Source organism: Nomascus leucogenys, chromosome 23, assembly GCF_006542625.1.
Source record: "Nomascus leucogenys isolate Asia chromosome 23, Asia_NLE_v1, whole genome shotgun sequence".
NCBI classification, from domain to species: domain Eukaryota; kingdom Metazoa; phylum Chordata; class Mammalia; order Primates; family Hylobatidae; genus Nomascus; species Nomascus leucogenys.
Genome location: NC_044403.1, coordinates 20178893 through 20199944, shown reverse-complemented (window position 1 = coordinate 20199944; position 21052 = coordinate 20178893). Strand labels below are relative to the sequence as shown.

Genomic DNA, 21052 nt, shown 5'->3' with positions numbered 1-21052 from the left:
AGAAGACAAGCAGGTACATGAGAACTTTGAGTATGGCTGAGAACAGGATTGAGGGAAAGATGGGAGATTTCAAATGAGTCTCTTACCTTTTTGTCGCTCAGGCCAGAAACCTGGTCCACATATTCCTCTTGGATCATGAAGGCAGCTAAGTTGGCAGTGTAGCTGGCCAGGAAGATGACAGCAAAGAAGGCCCACACTGACACCATGATCTTGGAGGTGGTCCCCTTTGGGTTCTGCACAGGTACGGAGTTGTTAAACACCAGACCCCAGAGCAACCAAATAGCTTTGCCGATGGTGAAAGAGGGGCCACCAGGCTCTGGCATGACAAAAAGACAAGGACGAAAGTTAAGCCATCATGGCTGGTTCTCTTGAAACCTACAAATACACAGGGCGAGTCCCTGCTCAGAGCAGGAAACCCTTCCACTAAAACCGAGCCCTTTTATAGACGGCTTTTAAATTTGAGAGTGTGTATCTCTCTTTTCCAGGGACTCTCAGGAGGTGCTGCAGAAGGTTCCTTAGGAGAAAAACCAGAAGCCTGGGGTGTGTGTGGGGTGGTCTTTCTCAAACTAACAGTCGTGACTCCCCTCTGGAGGAGCCATCAACCTGCCCCCATATACAAGACCCTCTCAAGATCACATCAAAACTGAATAACACAGGCCGAATATGTCAGTATGGTCACACTTGGGTCATGACTGTCATTTTTTCCTAAATTTTATATTTGTGTCTACCAAGAATGCATTCTAACTTCCAAAAACATCAGCAAGAATTGTGTAAGATTGTTTTCTACCATTCATAAGCCCTCTCCAAGTCTGTTTACACTGACACTAGATGGCTTGGAATGCACTTTTTCCTGATTTTTCTTTAGCTTCTAGCACTTAGCACTCAATGTCTCTAAGACAACCCTGACCCCACTCCAATGCCAACACTTCCCAACTGGTTTCCTGCCATAGAAGCTTGTGTGTGAAAGAATATCAGGGGCCGGGAGTGGTGGCTCACACCTGTAATCCCAGCACTTTGGGAGGCCTAGGTGGGCGGATCACGAGGTCAGGAGATCGAGACCATCCTGGCTAACGTGGTGAAACCCTGTCTCTACTAAAAATACAAAAAATTAGCCAGGTGTGGTGGCAGGAACCTGTAGTCCCAGCTACTCGGTAGGCTGAGGCAGGAGAATGGCGTGAACCCAGGAGGCACAGCTTGCAGTGAGCCGAGATCGCGCCACTGCACTCCAGCCTGGGCGACAGCGTGACTCTGTCTCAAAAAAAAAAAAAAAAAAAAAAATAGAATATCAGGAAGGCCAAAGGGGAAGCCATAGAATCCTGGCCTGGCTACATGCATCTAAGGGGAGAAAGGAAGCTGCCTTTGACTTTGATTTCCCCCCATCTAACCTTTGCACAGACAGTGCTTGGGCTTCTGCCCATATATGTATTGTGACCTCACTGCAATCTCTATTTGCTGATGGTAAAATCTTGCCTGTTGTCTGAATCTCCACGTAGCCTCTCCACTGCAGAAATGAACATCTGCCTGCACAGTTTTACAACATATTTGCACAGGTCTTATGATGTAATCTGTGATCCTGATAGCATCTGCTCAGCCAAATAAATCATCAGGGACAACTCATGTTGAACCTGATATCTAACTGTGCACACACATCTGTGCGTGTGGACCTTATTTCATGCAACAGATGTGTAACCAAAAAGTTGTTTATAAATCAAAGTTTTATAAATTGTAAAATGCTCTAAGGAGACTTGATATTTAAAGTGGCCCCATGTTGAATTCCTCTGTGAAGACAAACATCCTTTGGTAAAGTGAGTAATTGTAAGCCCTCGCTCTGAGCTTTCTTTGCAAATCTGGATTTTCGGCTCCTGTTATTTTTTCAAGGGAAAGAGGCAAGGCACACTGACTTTAGCTCTTGACATTGCCGACCTAAGTATATACTCATGTGATTCCCAGATGTTCCACTTCTTACTGGTGCCACACAGGCTGGGATATAGGCCATGGCTTCTGGATGAAGCACAGGTGGAAGGCCCCTGATTGTATCATGCAGTGGAGACACCCCAACTCCCACCTCAGAATACACAAACCAAATTAAAAGATAGGTCTACACTTGGAAGTACTTCAGTAAAGTGGTGTTTCACAGCTTGGACTGTGAATCCAACAGAAGCATGAGGAAGATTTTATAAAATATCGCTGCCTGAAACCGTATACTTAGAGATTCTTATTAAATTGGTGTAGGGTGGGGCTGGTTATTTTAACATGCAACCAAGATAGAGAAACACTATTTTGAAACATACAGTGGCCTAAGCCCCACCCTAGACTTAGTGAATCAGAAAATGAGGTCCAAGCACCTGTGTCTTTTAGATGCCCCATAGATCATTCTTATGTGTAGCCAGGATTAAGAATATTTCCTCTTGGAGGTATAATTCTAGGATAGAGCTCACATTCTGGAATGGAGAAGACTCAGAGAAGGCAGACTATTTCTTAATCCTGGGGTTCTCAGGAAGTTTTAGAGGAGTTATTTACAAAGATCCCATGGTCCCCTTTAGGAATCATGTGAACTTTTAAAAACTGTCATAAATGCCTCAAACACATAGGCAGCCCTCACATCTCTGGGTCTACCTACCCAGGAAATTGTACCATACCCAATAATAGCTATGAGTGAGAATTGGTCTTTCCCATTCATTTTATTTCCAACACCCAACTTTTATACTCTCTGGCAAGGGCGTTGAGCCAGGGGCATATGCTTTGGAGAGCTGGTACCTCAGTTGTGATCCTTTGGCACTGGGGAACTCAACCAGCCACAACCACCTGCATATACCCTGGGGCAATCCATTTCTTCTTGTTCTTAACATGTGTGTACAATCTGCCTTGTTAGTGACATCTGTTCCAACAGACTGCCCACAGCCTAAGGTTATCAAAATAGTTTCCTATGACGTGTTTATGCTATACCCATATCTACCAACAGTTTTTCCTCTCCTTTACTTGGGAGTGAAACTAGGTTTGGGGCCAGGCATAAAGCACACCTATAGATTCAAACTAACATCTTAACTGGGGTATTTCTAAAGAGACGCCAAGCTGGTGACTTAGAAATGTTCACCTGAGGGTTCCTTTTCAGAAATGGATATGCTAGGGAAAATGCAGATAACAAAGGAGGAGTCCAGAGATTTGAAAATAAGGAGAAAAAAAACTGGGGAAATGCAGCGGTTCCAGCCAGCCTTACCTCTGCCATCAGCGAGGCACCTGTTATAACCCACAGGGCTGAAGTACTCAAAGACAAAGACAGCCACGGCTGAGACGATGAGCAGCATCACAAACATCATCACCCATACGTCAGCGCTGAATGGCTCTGGGGAAGGGAAAAAAGCAGTGCTCAGGGTTAAAACAGAGAGCAAAAGAATTCGAATTAACTCACATATTCATTTCATATTTTAGGGGGTGGGGAACAAACCATAATGTGTTGTCTGCCTTCAGGAAGCCAGGGCCTAGGTTAGATTGTACTGAACCACTTCCTTAAAGATCAAGGATTACCTTCCTTCAAATACATGAGAAGGACAGCTTCATGCCCATGAGCCTTTTAGGTTGTAGAGGCAGTTTCTGCCATTATTGGACCAATATCTGGGTATTTCAGTAAATGGTGCAATTGGAAGAAGCACTAGCTATGAAGTGAGTGAGTTGTATTGGACTGACTCAATTTATGTTCTCATCTATATGGCCACATCATGTAATGGAGGCCTGGAAATGCCTTCTCCAATGCTTCTGAGCCTTGCAGATGCAGTCTTTCTCAACAGACCTACCTACTATTTTAGAGTTGAATTTGTTCAGGAATAATTATGTACAATAAATAACCAGCCCCCTTTCCCCCTTGTATCATTTCTTTTAAACTTCCTAGCCTAGATTCACTTTTTCAACCTATTTCGATGTATTGTATGTTATCAGACATCATTAGGGTATGAGAATATAAGTCAATGTTAAAGAATCCTTCCACGTTAAATATTATTATCTGCAACAGTGGGAATTTAACAAGTGACAAGGGAACATGCCTAAGCTGTAATTCACAAACCAACTACAATCTATCCCCCATTACCAAGTGATGGGGTTGATGGGACAAGACTGGGCAAGGTAGCAAGAATGTTCCACACATGCTTTCTTTAATATCTTTAATCATGTGTGCTGAATCCTTTCCAGTTGAGCTAAATATCTCTCTGGCTTGGAGGTGTCCAGAAACTAGACACTATATTCCAGAAGCCATCTCTGTGAAGGCCTATAAAAAGGGACAATCACTATTCTGTCCCATGATACAATGCTCCCTCAATTGTGTCTCAAAATAGTTCTGGCCTTTTTAGCTGTCACAGCACATTGTAAACTCATAACTAAGTGAATTAACATGCTGTTTTCTCCATCTTCCAAATCATTAATAAAGATGAAGTTTAAAAAGGGGAAAAATTGGCTGAAAATTAGAAAATATATTTCTTACTCTGAAACCTACTTTATTATTGAACTCCCAAAGGAATTGTAAAAGCCTGGTCACTTAATCAATTTTAAAAAGATCTTGATAAAGCCCCAGTGCTTAACACACCAACTGTGAAATGCAAAACCTTTCAATGGCAGCTAGAGATGCGAGCGTAAGAGGTACAATTCAAAGGCTCTCTCCAGAGGTGCGGAGAAAACCTCTGCACACTTGACTCTAATTGATTGCAATTCTACCCTGATTTCCCTTTTGTCTATGATTGGGGAATAACTGAGTAAAAGCACCACCTCTATGGTCTTTTCCTCCCATTAGGCCCAGGGAAACTTTCTATACACAAAATACATCGTCTGTTTTGGTCTTTACAATTTAGAAACTACTTTTACCACATACTATATATATAATCCTTCTAATGGCCCTTTCATTAGGGATTACCTTATCTATTTTATGGAGGAGTAAACTAGGACTGAGAGGTCAAGTTTCTTTCCAATTCATACTCAGAAAGTGTCAGGGTCAGTTTACAAACTGAGCCAAAAAGTCTGTGTTTTTTCATTGTATTACATTGCTCTTTGTCCCCCACGCTGGTTCCTGGGTTAGGGGCTGAACTCTGAAACGGCCTTATTTGTACTAGAACACAGGTTCTGAAGGCTACCATAGCTGGATTTTAATCCTAGAGCTGCCAGTTATCAGCTAAGAGACTGCTGGAAAATGGCTTAATATGTCTAAGATTCAGTTTCCTAAGCTATAAAATGGGTATAGTAACATTTTATGAGTTAATATAACCAAAGGATGTACAATGATGCCTGGCACATTATACAGTAGGTGCTCAATAAATGTTGGCTTCTCTTATCCCTATAACTAACTGCTCCTCTGAACACAGACCCAAACACACCCTGCCTGACATTTCTATGCTATTCCAGGGATATATTAATGTACCACTGGCTCTGCCAGTTCAGAAGTTAAGGTAGTGCTGTACTGACAAGGTTAGAATTAGAATGTGGTTTTGTTTATATCTCTTAATGTTCCAATTATCTTTGCACAGGAAAAAAGCAAATAAAATATGTACAGCAGCTATGAGAATTACTGCATACAGTGTGTACTATCTAATCACATTTCACATAAAATTGGCAAGGCTGGAATTTGCTTCACTGTGAGTAAGAAGATTAGCTAGGAAATTTGAGTAATTTATAGAAAAATTCTATGGTGCCTATAACTCCACTTCGCAATGCATTAATTGAATTAATTCCCTATGGTTAGAGCTTAAAGAAATGTTAGTCACTGTCTACTGCAATAGCGCCATTTAAAAAATGTTGATGTCCCTTAGAGAGATGGTGACTCGTTCAGGGGCTTACGGCTTGTTTATGCTAAACCCAGTCTCCTTTCTCCTAGCCCAGTGTTCTATTTTCAAGGTGATATTTTATTTTCCAACCCCTCATTCCACGGCCCCTGCAAAAAATATGGGGTATGAGCTCACAAAAGACCTCATCTAATTGAAATCTTGGCCTCATCTCACCCAGTCTTATATCACATCTGAGATTTTTGACATTTAAGCGATGCCGAAGAGAATGGTATGGGGAGGGGTGCGGTGGGGTGGGAGGAAGAATCAGATCAGCTCTATCTGGCAAAGCCTCAGAAAATTTGTGTGGAAACAAAAATCCTTTTTTGGTAGCACTGAGCGCAATTCTTGCAGATAATTAAAAATAAATAGATATTTCAATGATATCCATAATTAGAAATTATTATGGCAGGAAGTAGCCTCAGAGATCAGCCTGGTTGAAATGACTTCTCCTGTGGATGAGGAAACTGAGTCACCAGATAGAGCAAATTTGCTCAAGGTCACATGCTGACTAAATGGCAGGAATGGGACTACAGTAGGCCCCTGAGGACCAGCCTAGTACTACTTTCTTAGACAACATTATGCTTTCCTATTTTTCTGGGTGTTCATCAGCTTTCATGTTTGAGAGCAATTAATTTTGAAGTCCCTAAGTGAAGTCCCTGGCTGAGTTGAGCTCCTAGCAAACCACCTCCGAGCTGGAAGAGCCAGGCCATGTGCTCCTTCTTTATTCCTTATTTCACTTCCCCATCTATATGTCCATTTCCTTCCACCAGCAAACCCATCATTTACCTAAGAAGGCAGAAGGTGAGACAGTCCCATTGCTGCGTGACACCATGACACTGATGCCTGTCTCTATGAAGGGCACAGAGAAGTCGACCACCTCCGATCGTTCCTCATTGATGGTGAGTGAGCCCACTGCCATGTAGGCCCTCTTCATGACCACCTAAAAGAAAGGCGCAATGCTCCAATTAAAACATTCAGGAGGACAAGGGACCACCATGAGGAAAATACAGCCTAGCAGTGGTTTTCTTTGTATCGTGGCAATAATACATCTTATTTGCCATTTTATATTTTCTGAAATGCATAAAGTGAGCATGTTTTAAACATATATTTAAAAGAAGGAAAATAAATGAAAATGGAAATGGAAACAGCCCTTGTGGACACTCACCTCTCCAATCATACCATTCCAGGTTCCATTGATTTTCTTCCCATGCTTGCCATTGGTAACCAGGTAAAGGTCATAGGTGAACTTCACAGATTTAGAAATTTTCTTAAGGATGTCGATACAGAACCCCTTGCAGCATTTTTTGATGTAACCCGGCTCCTCGTCTGTTTTATTCCTAGCCAATTAAAGAAACAAAAACAAACAAACAAAAAAGGCTTTGTACAAAAAGCCAACATTTATTACCCTTTGCCATTAAAAAACTCCAATCCCAAAGCAGGCCCCCTTCACAGCTCAGCACAATTTATACTAGACTCGAGTGAAGAAATAGACAACAGACCTGCAATATTCTCATTATCTCATCGCATTGAGATATGTTTCCTCTTAATTTTAATTCTCCTTTGAAGTACAAAATACGTAAGAAAAGGGTGCATATTTGAAGGCTTCAGTTCAATGAATTTTCAGACTGAACTCTCATTAATTGGCACCTGGATCCAGATACAGAAGAGTTACCAGCACCCGAGAGGCCTCTTGTTTCCCACTCTAGGCACTTCACACCAAGGAGAACCATTATCCTCACTTTTAAAAGCATAGATTAGTTTTATATTTTTCAGAAAATGGTTCTAAATCTCAAGATTTTGGGACATGCTGGCCCAAGAAAACATATTTGAACACCAGAAGTAAACTTAAATCTTCATAAACTTGAGGTCCTGTTCATTGAGGCCAAGCAAGACCAAAGAAACTTTAGCATAGGAAGTTAGCCATCATTTTCCCAGGTCACCATCTGGACAGAATGAGACATCAGACCAGAGGGCTGCCAGTAATCCCACAGCTCAAAAGCAACCAGAAATCAGACACAGTGCCCAATTCTCATGCCTCAGGTCTCAGGCCAGCCAAGTGCTAACAGGTGCATCAAAGCTGACTCTCCCATGCCACCCAAAGTCGTTGAGAGGATGCCATACTCAGTGACTATGCGTTTTTGGCAGGGGACTGTATTCCTCATGCAGGTTCCACTCAGAGGGTCCACACTTTCCACAATGACAAATGGTGCCTCCTCCAGGGTCACAATGCTCAGATGGTCATCCTCCTGCTCTTCAGTCTCTGGACACATTCGGGGCCACACATAGTACTTCATCTGCAGGGACTTGTCTTTCCACTTCCCCACCTGCACAAGGATGAACACAAGAATCAGAAACCACTGGCCACAACATAACAGCCTATCCCAGTATGGTCTGAATAATCCCAGGAAGCAGTTGAACAAAAGCCAACAAGTGCCAACATTGTACATACTAGAGATAGGAATACTTTTTAAATAATGTGCCCCAAATGAGACTACTGTGTCCAAATGTAAGAAAGGCAATACATTCATTTATCACTCACTTACCAAACATTAAATGAGAACTTACTATGTGCTGGCACCCTGCAAGACCCATGGCTCAAAGAAGCATCATTCTGTCCTTCATGAAGCTCACAGTGAGTGGAGTCAGATATGTAAACAAATATCTTGCAGCACTGTGTAGTAAGTGCTGTGAGGATGCTGCAGTTCCCTGCATTATGTGTGGCTGCCAGTTTTTTCTATTTAACTGTAACAAGGAGCATGATGGTGAGAGCAGCAGATAGCTTTGGAAAGGTCAACAGAACAATGGGAGCAAATGAGCCAAAAGGATGTGTTTTGGCTGTAGAAGAGATCCAGTGGGGACAGCTAGGTGGATCTGAATTGGAATAAAATTACCAATTGGGATTAAAGAATACTAACAAACACTGTTTGGGAAGGGAGCACAGTTACGCTGGGGATGAACATGGGTCAATGCAGATGTGCACCTCCTGGGCTGGGTGAAAGCCCTGGGATGAATCAGATATGTCTCTCTGTGAGCCACCACCTATGGCCACACAGGCTAAGTGCCCCAACACCAGGGAGCACCATCCACATGGGCTCCAATGTGAAAGGCCAGTGCCCCTGAATCATGAACATGGCGGCCTGCTGGCAACCATCCTGAGAAATGTATGGGTTCCATTATTTTTCAGAAGAGCCACTCATTCCTATTTATAAGGGAATCGACATAGCTTTGTTGGGGGGTTCTTATTCTCTCTGTCTCATTGAGTTTAATGGAGAAAGAGGGAACACTTGTTTATTTTCTATAACTGACCATCTTCAATTATCTTAAGGAATTATGGATTGCAAGCACCTGCATTTTCTCAATCTATGATTTCCTCCATGCAGCAATGCAAATTAGTAGAACAGGTGAGGCACCAGGAACTACAGCACTACTTAATTTATTAACTACAGAAATCAATAAGAAGCAACAAGTTGGTAGGACTTCATAAATTTTCAAGCAAATCGGCTTGGATTTCCATATTAATGCAAAACTCAGACTCCCTCCTTCCTGGCTTCTTTGTCCAGTAGCCTGCATAGCCACTGCCCTTGTGTTACTGCATCATTATAATGCAGGCAGTGGCTTGGTGGCGTGGGCTACCATCTTATCTGGTACCTACACAGTCCTTGTTTGGCTGATGCTGTTTGGTTTTCTTTCAAGGGTATAAATGATGTTTTGCTTCTTTGTTCAGAATCATGCACTGAACCAAATGTTTGCTTTCCTTCATGTGTATAGACTTCTCTGAACTGTTGATCCTGATTTTAGTACAAGTCTGTTTTTTCTTATATTGCTAAGACTACTTATTTCTAAAACAGAAATTTCCAAATGGCTCTCCAGCCAGTGGAGATACTAATGTCCGCTGCCAGTTGGGGCAGGTAGGAATTGGGAGAGGAGAGACTCAGTCCTGGGGGCCCAGGACATTGGTCACCCCCTCCCCAAATAGGCCTATTTACCCTAGTGGCCAAACTGGTTTTATATTCTGCACCTTCAATAATGTGTAAAAGGTCAAGAAGCCCTAAAGTACTTATTTATTTATTTATTTATTTCCTATCACCTTCCCTCAACATATAATCCTGATTCAAAAATTTCAACGATCTCTCACTGTCCTCAGAATTGTGCCCAAATTTCTCACCTAGATAGTCAAGGTCTGTACGTTGAGTCTAGCCTACCTTGATACAGTTAATTTCACTATTTTACATCATGAATCCTTAGTTCAACTTAGAAAAGGAAGTTGTTGGTATTAAGGGCTAACATGGATTAATTAGGAAGACTTTGCAACAAACTAGCTGCATTTTCTTTTCTAATAGACTTACTATATCTGTGGGAAAAAATGCCACAGACATAATATTTTGCCAGAGTTTCTCAGATACTATTGTGAACAATATGGATATTGCACACTTTGATAGATTTGAAATGAGTTTAAAATCTGTACCCAAAAAGGAAAAAAAGAGATTGTTTAATGAATGACTGCCAACATAGAAAAAAGTCACTGGTGGCCGGGCGCAGTGGCTCACGCTTGTAATCCCAGCACTTTGGGAGGCCGAGGCGGGCGGATCACGAGGTCAGGAGATTGAGACCACGGTGAAACCCCGTCTCTACTAAAAAATACAAAAAAAAAAAAAAATTACCCGGGCGTGGTGGCTGGTGCCTGTAGTCCCAGCTACTCGGAGAGGCTGAGGCAGGAGAGTGGCGTGAACCCGGGAGGCGGAGCTTGCAGTGAGCCGAGATTGCGCCACTGCACTCCAGCCTGGGCGACAGCGAGACTCCGTCTCAAAAAAAAAAAAAAAAAAAAAAGAAAAAAGGTGTCATATCAGGGGACTCTGTTCTTAGAAGCGGCCTGGATAGTCTTTTAGAAAACAAAATAGAAGTTATGCTTACAAAATTGCAGACAACAGAAAACTAGATAGGAGGAAAGATAAACTGCATTGCAGAATCAAGTTTGGAGGAGATATGAATTAGTTGGAATGATGGACTGAACCAAATTGAATGAAATGTAACAGTATTTGTACCCAAAATCTAGCATTTTGATGTTTTAAAAAGCAATTGCACAGTATCGAAAATGAGATATTTCAATCAGCAGTCTACAAAAGCTATTGCAATAACAATGGTATATTTATAGACATACATCATCTAGCATATGGGGTGAAGGGAAGGTACAAATGATCCTACCCTGCTCTGTGTTCGTCATACCACAGCTGGAAAACTGGGTTCTGATCCTATGATTCTATAATCTACTGATTTTTATTACATATATCATTCTCATTTCCCCAGCAATAGTTTGTTCACGCAGTTCCCTCTATCACACCCTTTCCCAACTTCCTACCAAGTTAGCTAGGTCACATCCTTACTTCAAGTCCATTCATTTCAACCACCAACAACTGCACACCGATTCTGTGCCAGGCACTGGGCTATGTGCTAGAGGTAACAATACCAGGTAGCATTTATTGAGGGCATAGATGTGCTAGGCACTGACCATATCTAGTAATCTCATTATATCACAGTGAGCCTGTGAGATTGAGACTCACATTTAATGTTTCATTTTACAGATGGCTACAGAGGGGTTTGATGACTTGCCCAAGGTCCCATGGCAAGTGACTTGAAGCTGAGCAGTCCGACTCCAGAGCTTGGGCTCCTACCCACCACACTGCACTGCTTCTCTGACAATGAAGGAGTAAGACATGTTCCTTTTCCTCCAAGGACAGTCTAGAGGGAAAAGATACTATCCATCGACAATAATAGGCTTTGGTAATTACTCTTAATATCCACTATCCATTGACAAGTTAGGCTTTGGTAATTACTGTAATAAAAGATATAAATAAAATACTCTGGCATTCAGAGTAGAAGTGATGATTTCTAAAAGAATCAGAGGAAATCTCACAGAGACCCTCGTTTTGAGCTGGGGCTTGAAATGTAAATGATAGCTGAGGAGGTAAGAGTTATTTATCTGCCAAGGCAAGAGCAAGAGTGAAGGAGCAGAGTGGTGCAGAGGCTAAATGAAAATGGATTATTTTTCACAGCTGTAAGGTCTGAGGCATGGGGAGCAATTGTCTAGCACAGTTCTCTTCCTTACGGGCCTGCTCGCTGTAGCCGGATGATCTCTGCCACTCTCGAGAGCTGACTGGATTGTGCTCATCTCTTCCCAACTCCTTGTTCAAGGGTGTCAGGCTGGTAGCTTGAAACTGGCATGGGCACCATGAAGTTGGCAAACACTATCAATCAGGCTCCCTCTGTCCAGCCCCGGCCCCTGTTATTAAACATCTACCAGCTCATCACTGCCCAGAACCCAATCATTCATCATTTCATGCTATCTACTACCTTCTTGAATGATTTTTTTAAGTGTTTCAGGTGACTTGTCTTAGTTAAATCAATTGTAAACATGTCTCTGAGTATTTCTGAGGCTGTAAACATTTCTAAAACACTGTGAGCCTCAGTTTCTGCATCTGTAAAAATAGGTGTGTGGCATTCTGAGGTGCCTTCCACATAATTTCATGGTCATAATTTCTTTAGGACAGGGGCTGTCTACGTCCTACAAATTAAAGCCCAATGAAGAGGTGCTTTTAGAGGTTACTTTTTGAAGGAATGGCAGTATCCGATTTGTTTCTACAAAATATGAGCTCGCCTTAAAGTTGTCATTTTTTTTGTTTGTTTCTTCAAGGAAACAAGAAAAAAATGAGAAGGAAAGTTAAATTCCTTGAGTACTGAAAGGTGAAGCTTTTTTGAAAAACAAAATCTATGAATATCAGATTCCCAATTCCAACAAACAGGGTTCATGTTAAAGAACACGTTTAGCTAGTCACTGCCAATTCTTTATGGAGCAAGGCAGTTACAAATGAGTAAACAACTAAAATTAACAAAAAAGGAAAAAAAATTATGTAGAAGAACAAGGTGTATTTCAAGCAATCCTTCTCTCAAGGGGGAGAAAGTATGGTGAAAAATATTAATGGAAAAGTTTGAAAGAGCAATGAAAAATAGCAAATAGAGAAAGAGAAGCCAGAGACACCAAGCAAACATCTTGAAAGTGCATCTAGGATGTCCGAAGTGGTGTGAGTCTACAATCCTGGAAGTGCAGACAGCAGTAGAACATGAGGCTAACAGGAGATACTTCAGAGACAATGTAGCGAGAAGAACTGAATAAAGAATTTATGCTTGAGATTAAAATACGATCAAGAAAATAAAAAACCTTAAGAAATAATGAAGAAAATGACTGTAAAGCACTTAGAATTCCTTTGAGGGAACTAAACAAACATTATTACCACAAGCACATTTCACAACATCTGTCTACAAAAAATTCAGTTATCTGCCATTCTAACATTAAAAAGATCTCTTGAGGACCAAAATCATCTTTCTCAAGAGAAAAAAAAATATTTGCCTAGTTTTTTTTTTTTTTTTTTTTTTTTTTTTTTTTTTTTCCCCCCAGAAAAACAGTGGCGTTTCAGAGTTTCTGGTTTAGTTCTCTTGGTACAGGCTGAACACCTGAATAGATGGGAATTTCTCCTCAGAAGGAAATCTACCTTACAAACCTGTGGTACCTTCAAGTGGACTTGGCTCATAAGGCTTCCCTTAGGAAAATTCTAGGGAACTAATCTGTAATGCTTTTAGACTTCAAAGTCTTCCTTGTGCTAACAGATTCCTCCATTACTGCCAGTGAAATTGGCACCAGTTAGCACCCTGACAAGGCCACACATTTAAAAAGACCACAGAGACTGTGTTCCTCTCTGAAAGCCCCCGCGTTTGTCCCTCCACCATGAACAGTTGATGTGAGCAGAAGGGCGAATGTGTCATTGTGAAGAAGGGAGAAGGGACCAGGGCAGGGTATTGAGGCCGCTGCAGTCCTTGCACAGATTAGCAAAGGACATCGGTCTCCTCGGGCTGCCTCTCTTATCTGCATAGAAAGTCATTTTTTAAGATTCTGGAACAAAAACACTTATTAGAGCCTCTTTAGGCGTCAAAGGTTATTTTTCAAAAATCAAAGCGTTTTTGTTTTTTGCTTGAGATGACATCTGGATGTAACATGAAACACTTGCTGCTTATTTTAAGCCTTCATCTGACTTTTAAAATGTGAAACTTAAAGCTACATGCTATTTCCCTGAGCAAGCTAAAGGAAGAGGCAGAGTCTCTGCAAGGCAGCCCAAATTCTGCATCCCATTCTGTCCTGCAGCCCGGGGGCAGGCCTCAGACTCCAAATAGAGCAGAAATCCGAGGACAGGAGGACACCCTCACTTCCCCATCCCCAAAGCTATACATCTTAACTCTGAGGATTTTTAATGTTTGAGTATATTATTACTTCATTTTGCTCAATCTTTGTTTTTCTCTATTTACCTATCTTTAGTTTGTTTTCTGCTACTATAAAAAAAAAAGACCACAGACTGGGTAATATATTTTTTTAAAAAAAAATGTATCCCTCACACTTCTAGAGGCTGGGAAGTCCAATATAAAGGTGCTGGCATCTGGCAAGGGCATTCTTGCTGCATCATCCCATGCAGAAGGCAGAAGGGCTAGAGAATATGTGTGAGAGAGCGAGCAGGAGAGGGCCAAGCTCACTTTTATAACAAATTCACTCTCTTGATAACCAACCCACTACTGTGATAATGTCATTCATTCATTCACAAGGGCAGAGCCTCAGGACCTAATTGCCTCTAAAAGGTCCCACCTCTCAACAACGTTGCATTGAGGATTAAGTTTCCAACACATGAACTTTGGGAGACACATTCAAACTACAGCACTACCTCTCCCCCTCGTTTCTTTGTAACCAAGTGAACATTCTAACACTGTATGGCCCTGCATTCTCTGTATCCATTCAAAATACATCTACCTATATACAAAGAAGGGGATTTGTGTGACTTGGTATGTATGTGTGTGTTTCCTAAATCAAATCATAACACACACATTTCTCTGCCACTTACTTTTCCCACTTCAGTATGGAATTTCTTCCAACAGTAAATCTAACTCCTTTTAAGAACTGAATAGTAGTCTATAATAATGAATGTGCCTTGATTTATTCAAGCATAGCCCTATTGATATATATTTATGATACTTCCAAAAAATTAACCAGAAGACATAATACATATCTTGGTATTTCTAAGGCATCAATTCCCAGTAATGAAAAAGCAGAACAAAAGGATATGTATGTTTTTAAATGTTCTCAATGGTGCCAGAATACAACAGTTTGCCACAATTGAAATTCCTATCAGCAAAGCACAAGAGTGCATCCTGCTCACACTCTCACCAGCACTAAGTTTTTATCGCTACTAAATGCTTGCCAGTCCGAGGAATGAAAAACGATATCTTCCTGCTCTAATTTTCATCTCCTTGCCTCACAGTGAGCGCAAGCACCTTTCCACATCTCTTAGCCATTTAAATTTTCCTCTTTTACCCTCTGGTCACATCTTTTATCCATTTTCTATTGAGTTGTTTGTCTTTCTTATCTATTCATAGAGAAGAGCTCCTGGTGTAGTATGATAGTAACCCATCATCTGTGAAGTACGCTTGAAATATTGTTCCCACCCTGAGATTTGTCTTCTGACTGGTCTTTTTTCTGTGCACAAAATTTTACTGGTTTTCTTTTGCAGTAAAACATAATATGTCTTTTTAAATGGAGGGTTTGGTTTCCTATCTGATTTGTAAAACAATCTACCCCACTCCCAAAGTGTTCTTCTTTGGTCTTAGTATACTTTTGCATGTAGCTTTTCCTATACATGTGACAGAGATGCCGTTTTGCTTTCTGTTGTTGCACGTGGCCTTCCCCTGCCTGCAGGTCTGTCCCCTTTCCATGTTTCAGGAATGTTCTGCATTCTCCTTGGCCCTTCTCAGACCTCTCCTCTGCCATGATACTGTCCCTGATCACCCCAGCCCAGAGAAAGAGCTTTCTTATTTGATCTCCTGTAATAATTTTGTGGGTCAACCTCTCCCTTTGGCTATCATATTAAAATGTTAGCTGTATTTCAAAATTCATGTCTCTGAATTGGTCCTTAAGCCCTTCGAGGGCAGGTACTATATTAGATTGCCTCTTTTTGTCCCTTGTACTGGCATGAATAACAACTATGTTCTCGGTAAATTATTGACTGATGTCACTGCACACCCTTCACAAAGCCTCCATTAGATCTCCCTCCAGTGTTCTTTCTTCCATGAAAAGGATGTAAGATGTAAAGTGTGCTTCATTCTGTTTCTCTTCAGCCTTCCTGATTATAAATTTACCCTGGACAGACTCAGTTCTATGTGAATTGCTCTAAGTGCAACGGCACAATCTGCTGCAGTGAGTATCTAAAAAGGCCACTGGCATGGCTTTGATGCTTCTTCTCCTAATTATTTGCATATTCAGTGACATCTAGGTTTAGAAATCCAGTTTTTGAAAAGTGTACCTGAAAATAATTTCCGTATTTAAATTTGATCCGTGACTGCCTTTGGCCTATGACTGCCTCGTCATTTACTAAGCTGGGGACCGATGGCTCTGGGTACGCACGCTAAAGGGAAGCCCATCCAGCCAATTCTGTCTGGCACCTGTGTGGCTCTCCCAGGGACACTGAGACATCCATTGCCATCTCAGGCCTCAGATGCTATCCCTGACTGAGCCCTGCCTCTCCAAGAGAGCCCAGTCCCCCTCAGCACTGTGTGTACCCATTGTTGCTGCTGGGCACTGCCCTCTGAGTGACTCTTGTTCTCTGCTTATCCCTCCTTCCATCTTTCCTACTCTGGAGAGTGAAGGAATGGGAAAATGGGGGAGGTAGAGCAGACTCACCTGGCAGGAATAGAAGTTGTTGATTCCCTCAGCACCAGAGAGCTGTTATGGTCATTTCAGATAACACTACGGATGGAGATGTGATCATATTAGAGTAATTAGAGCCATTAGGGACCAGGCCGAGAGCCAGGCACTTCTTGCAGAGGTCTATCAATTCATTGCCACTAAAAAAGGTGGATATTATTAATTGCCTACAATATAGACCAAAAAACCCAAGGCTCATTGAGGGACCAGAATTTTATCTCTGATTTGTTAGACTCTAGCAGCTCATATTTTTTTTCACCATGCTATGTTACCAAGAGGATATTTATGATCTCTATATTCCTTGCAAACTTACTGTGATCTAAGAGAGTAGAAGAGTCTGTTTCAGCTCACCCTAGTCTCCCAAGATCCCTGATGGTTGTGTCTAAAGGATTCATGGCAAGTGGCAACTGAAGTTCATAATGGGGACCAGATAGGCAGAATGGTGGCAGGTGGCAGTGGGAGGCAGGGCACTGACAAGCTGTGTGACCTTGCATGAGTTATTTAATCTCTCTGTGCCGGGCTCATTGGTTTTCTGCAAGTATTTGCTATTTTTTCTCTTCCTTCTCATTATAACTATTACTACTACAATTGAAAACATCAGTGCAGCTCCTTAATGTGACTTCTTCCCAGAAACATAATTTTTTGTGCAAGTGGCTTGCAACTGTCAAGGGGGAAATACTGAACAAATTCTACTTCCCAAGCTTTTAACTCAATTTTTTCCAAACATCAGGGCAGACTCTATGAGGTCCTTTTGGTTTCATTCACTATTTTCATTCACATGCAGATAAAAACAGAAATCACAGGAATAAAAATGCCTTTACCTTTCTGAATTTACCAAAGGTCTTGAATCCAAAGAGTACCACTGAGCGAGGTGGTGCCTCGTCATAAACCCTTCCGTGGGACAAGATGCCATTTTAGAAAAGAGCATTAATTCTTTTAGGTCAGATAATTTTGTAAACAGTTTGCTAAACAGGCTCAAATAGGTGGAAAGATTCAACAGGATTTCCTGAAGTATCTAATGCCTCTTGGCTCAAGGGCTCAAAAACTCCCAAGCCACAACTCTCCATCCTTGGGAAGCCATAATCCTCAGAGTCCTATTCTTAGACTTATAGGAGCTCAATTAGTGAGAACGGAGCTCTACCTTCTCCTTTGATGTGCCTTCTTCCAATGAAGACCTGTCTTCTGGAACAACAAAACTGGGTCCCAAACCATCTTCTGGGACATGCAGGACACAGTGAGGAACCACTCAAACAGACCACTCCCTCTAAATTAACTTCCTCCTGGACATGCGTGCACCATGCCCAAGGCCTTGGCTTGCTCCAGAACACAGCTCAGCAGCGATGCTGATCTGCTGACTGATAAATGATGGGTGGGTTCTAGGGATGCTGTTATAATCTGCTTTTGGGAACTGGGCCACAGGCTGCAATCACTGACACTGCGTGTCATCAGGTTACCTTGTCATTACTCTCTACCTTTATTCTCAAATGACAGTTGTGAGGGTAGAGCACAAGTGTGTAATGTTGGATGATTCTGAACTGTGACTCTCTGGATTTGAGCACTGACTTGGCAAGGTCTTCATTAGTACTTAGGCAAATATGTATGTATGTGTATGTCAACTCATTCATTCACCCTACTTTATTCTAATTTGTCACATTAGTAAGGAACATAGACTTTGAAGTCAGAAATGCCCAATCTGAATCCTTGCTTTTCCATCATTCGTTGCATGTGATTCTGGATGAGTTCCTTAATCTTTTTAACCCTGTGTTGTGCATGGCTACTGTTGAGCTACCAACCAGCCATCCCTGCCTCACTTTCTGACTCACTCTCCCTTCTTGCCCCTCACCATAGCTCTGTATCTCCTCTTCTTGTGAACTGCCCCTTCCTCAACTCCAACCATGTGGTCCTGTGGAGGTTGCCGTTTTATTCCACCTCCTGGTCTACCCACTGACCCAGCCACAGCTGAGAAGTTGAAGGGTGGGGCACCTGACTGGCTGGGTCAAATCCTTGGGATTTTTGGTAGGACCCAGGAGAATGTTATCAGTCTCATTCTAGTGGCATAAGCTATAATATGTAAAATTCAGAAGCCCTGGGCAGTCATGTTTTGTAGCCTATGGAGAAACTGACCTATGGAAGGACAGAAGAATGAAGGCATAAGCTACTGAAAAGTAAATACAAGTGAGAGTATGAGCAAGATATATGACAGCATCAGAATCCCCGTTTATGGCTATTCTGGGGGCTCAACCACATTCCCATTGTGAGTTCTGTTGAGATGATCCAGTATCCTGTAATACAGTTGTCTTTTGCTTAAGCTGGTTCAAGTTGGGTGTCTATTCTTTATAATCAAAACAGTTCTCATAACGTACTGTGTATTTCATTCACAAATGGCAATATAACTATCTTTGTGGGGTTCTGATGAAAATTAAATAAAATAATGTACATAAAGTGCTTTGCAAAGTTCCTGGAGCATGGTGAGCCCTGAGTAAATGACAGTGGTTGTGGCGGCAGTAGTGACATTTATCATCGCCAATTTCTGTCAACATCTCAGGAGCCAAGAAGTAAGTTGGGTTGCAAGTGACAGGCAGATTCCTCAGCCATTCCCAAACAAGTGTCTCTCCAAAGGAAGAAGCAGCAGGGGGCCTCCACCCAAGCTCTTTGAGTCTTGGGTTTAGGCAGAGCCAATCGGCTAGAGCTCCTGTTGTTTGGATAGTGACCTGTGGCTGCATTCTCTTCCTGGCCCTCAGGCCTTGTGGGGGTGCTTGGACAGCCACAGAGTCTACAGTCACAGCCAAACGCACTCAGCAGGTCACTTGGCATCTGTTACCACCTGGCCCATGTGCCAGACCCTGCTGCCAGGTGCAGTCATTTGCATGCTTTCCGTCTCCCCTTCTACTCCCTATGCATTCCTTCTACAAGTCCCTTCCCAGGATTAAGAGCTCATAACCAGAAGGGTCCTTTAAGACCCCCCACTTAGGGGTTCCCCAAACCAAGTAAGTGGCAGAAACAGGATTTGAACATAGGCAGTCTGACACCAAAGCCTTTGTTTTTACCACTCCTCTATGCTACAAGTATTAATAGTATGTGCCACAAGGCACATAAAATGCAGAGAACAGTATCAGGCATGCCATAATAATGTCTAATAAATGATGCTGATCTAGAATACCCGCCTGTCCTATTCTCCTTGGCAGTTCTGTGTGCCTTGGGCCTGCCATAGCATTAGATGGTCTAGGGGCCCAGAGAAGCAGGAGGATGAAAGGCACTGAGTGGAAACAGTGCCACCATGCAGAAGGCACCAGGTTGGTGCAGAAGACCCCTGGGATTCAGAAATGATTATACTGCTCTTCAAACAAGGCTTACTGGACTGGTACCCAGCTTGCTCTACCATTTGCCTCCTGATCAGTCTCATCACACCCTCTTCATGATCTTTCTCTGAATTTCAAGTGTTTTCACTATGTTTAAAGAAAAGTTTACTTGAAAATATGCAGGAATCTACTGATAGATCTTAAACACACTAAACTAACCCCTCTCAGATATAGCTCAAGACACAAATGAAAAGTGATGCAAATCATTGCACATAGTAAACCAATCAAACAAGCAAAATTGGTTCTCAAGCAAATTTTTTTGGTGCTAGAACATGTAGCTGGACTGGAGCAGGACCTCATCAGATGAGACTGCAGAGAGCTGCTTTTATCACTGCAGAGTGCCCATACACAAGTATCAGAAAGAAAGTAATGAGAAGCATTCTGGAAAAGGGACATATTGCATAAGTATAATGACAATATTTTCCAGACCACAAATCTGAATGTAAACACTGATAATTATGAATGTGCTTTCTGGGACAATGAAGCAATGTAGTTGAAAGTGTGATCATCCAGGAAATCCAAGACATAAGGTTGTGAATACATATGAAAAGAAACAAGGCATAAACATTAAGAGACACATAAGAATTACTGAGGCAACGAGGGAGCACAAATGGAAGAGGTCAAAGTCATTAAAAATACATTATAATTTTAGAAGCCTAGACCACAAAGAAAAAAAAAAGGCTTGAAGGATCTGTGTCTAAGAATGTACTTACTGTTCTCTCTAAGGTGACCTGTCAAATTCATAGAACAGTTTCCTCACACCTCACGAGGGCCATCCAAAACAAGACTAAATACTTAACAATAACACTCACTCTAAGATTGCCCAGGGTCGACCACTCTTCCTAGACAATAAAGGTCAATTTGGTAGATAAGAATATCGGTAAAGAATGAAGAAAATAGTTTTTTGTCAGATATTCTAGACTATAGGCTCCCAAACTAGGATATCCAAGGTCATTGCATCTCTCACGGAAATGCTTTTCTTCAGCTGTGTAGGGTAGAAATAGAAAGGATCCTACCTTGACTTCCATTCACAGATACTCTGCCTCTTGCCTGGATTTCTGCACTACTCCTAATGGTTTCCCCACCTCCATTCATGCTCC

At 41.9% G+C, this 21052-nt stretch overlaps 1 protein-coding gene across 3 annotated transcripts in view; it reads right to left on the bottom strand.

The window, feature by feature from the left end:
* The window catches only part of GRIN2B (glutamate ionotropic receptor NMDA type subunit 2B), a 429125-nt gene that overhangs the window by 53956 nt on the left and 354117 nt on the right, over positions 1-21052 (bottom strand). For all 3 annotated transcript variants that reach the window (XM_030804327.1, XM_003265527.4, XM_030804328.1), the window contains 5 exons: positions 7923-8125; positions 6967-7138; positions 6588-6741; positions 3218-3343; positions 87-316 (listed from right to left, as the gene is read on the bottom strand). In XM_030804327.1, coding sequence (XP_030660187.1) covers positions 87-316; positions 3218-3343; positions 6588-6741; positions 6967-7138; positions 7923-8125 — 885 coding nt within the window. The remainder of the gene's footprint in view (positions 1-86; positions 317-3217; positions 3344-6587; positions 6742-6966; positions 7139-7922; positions 8126-21052) is intronic.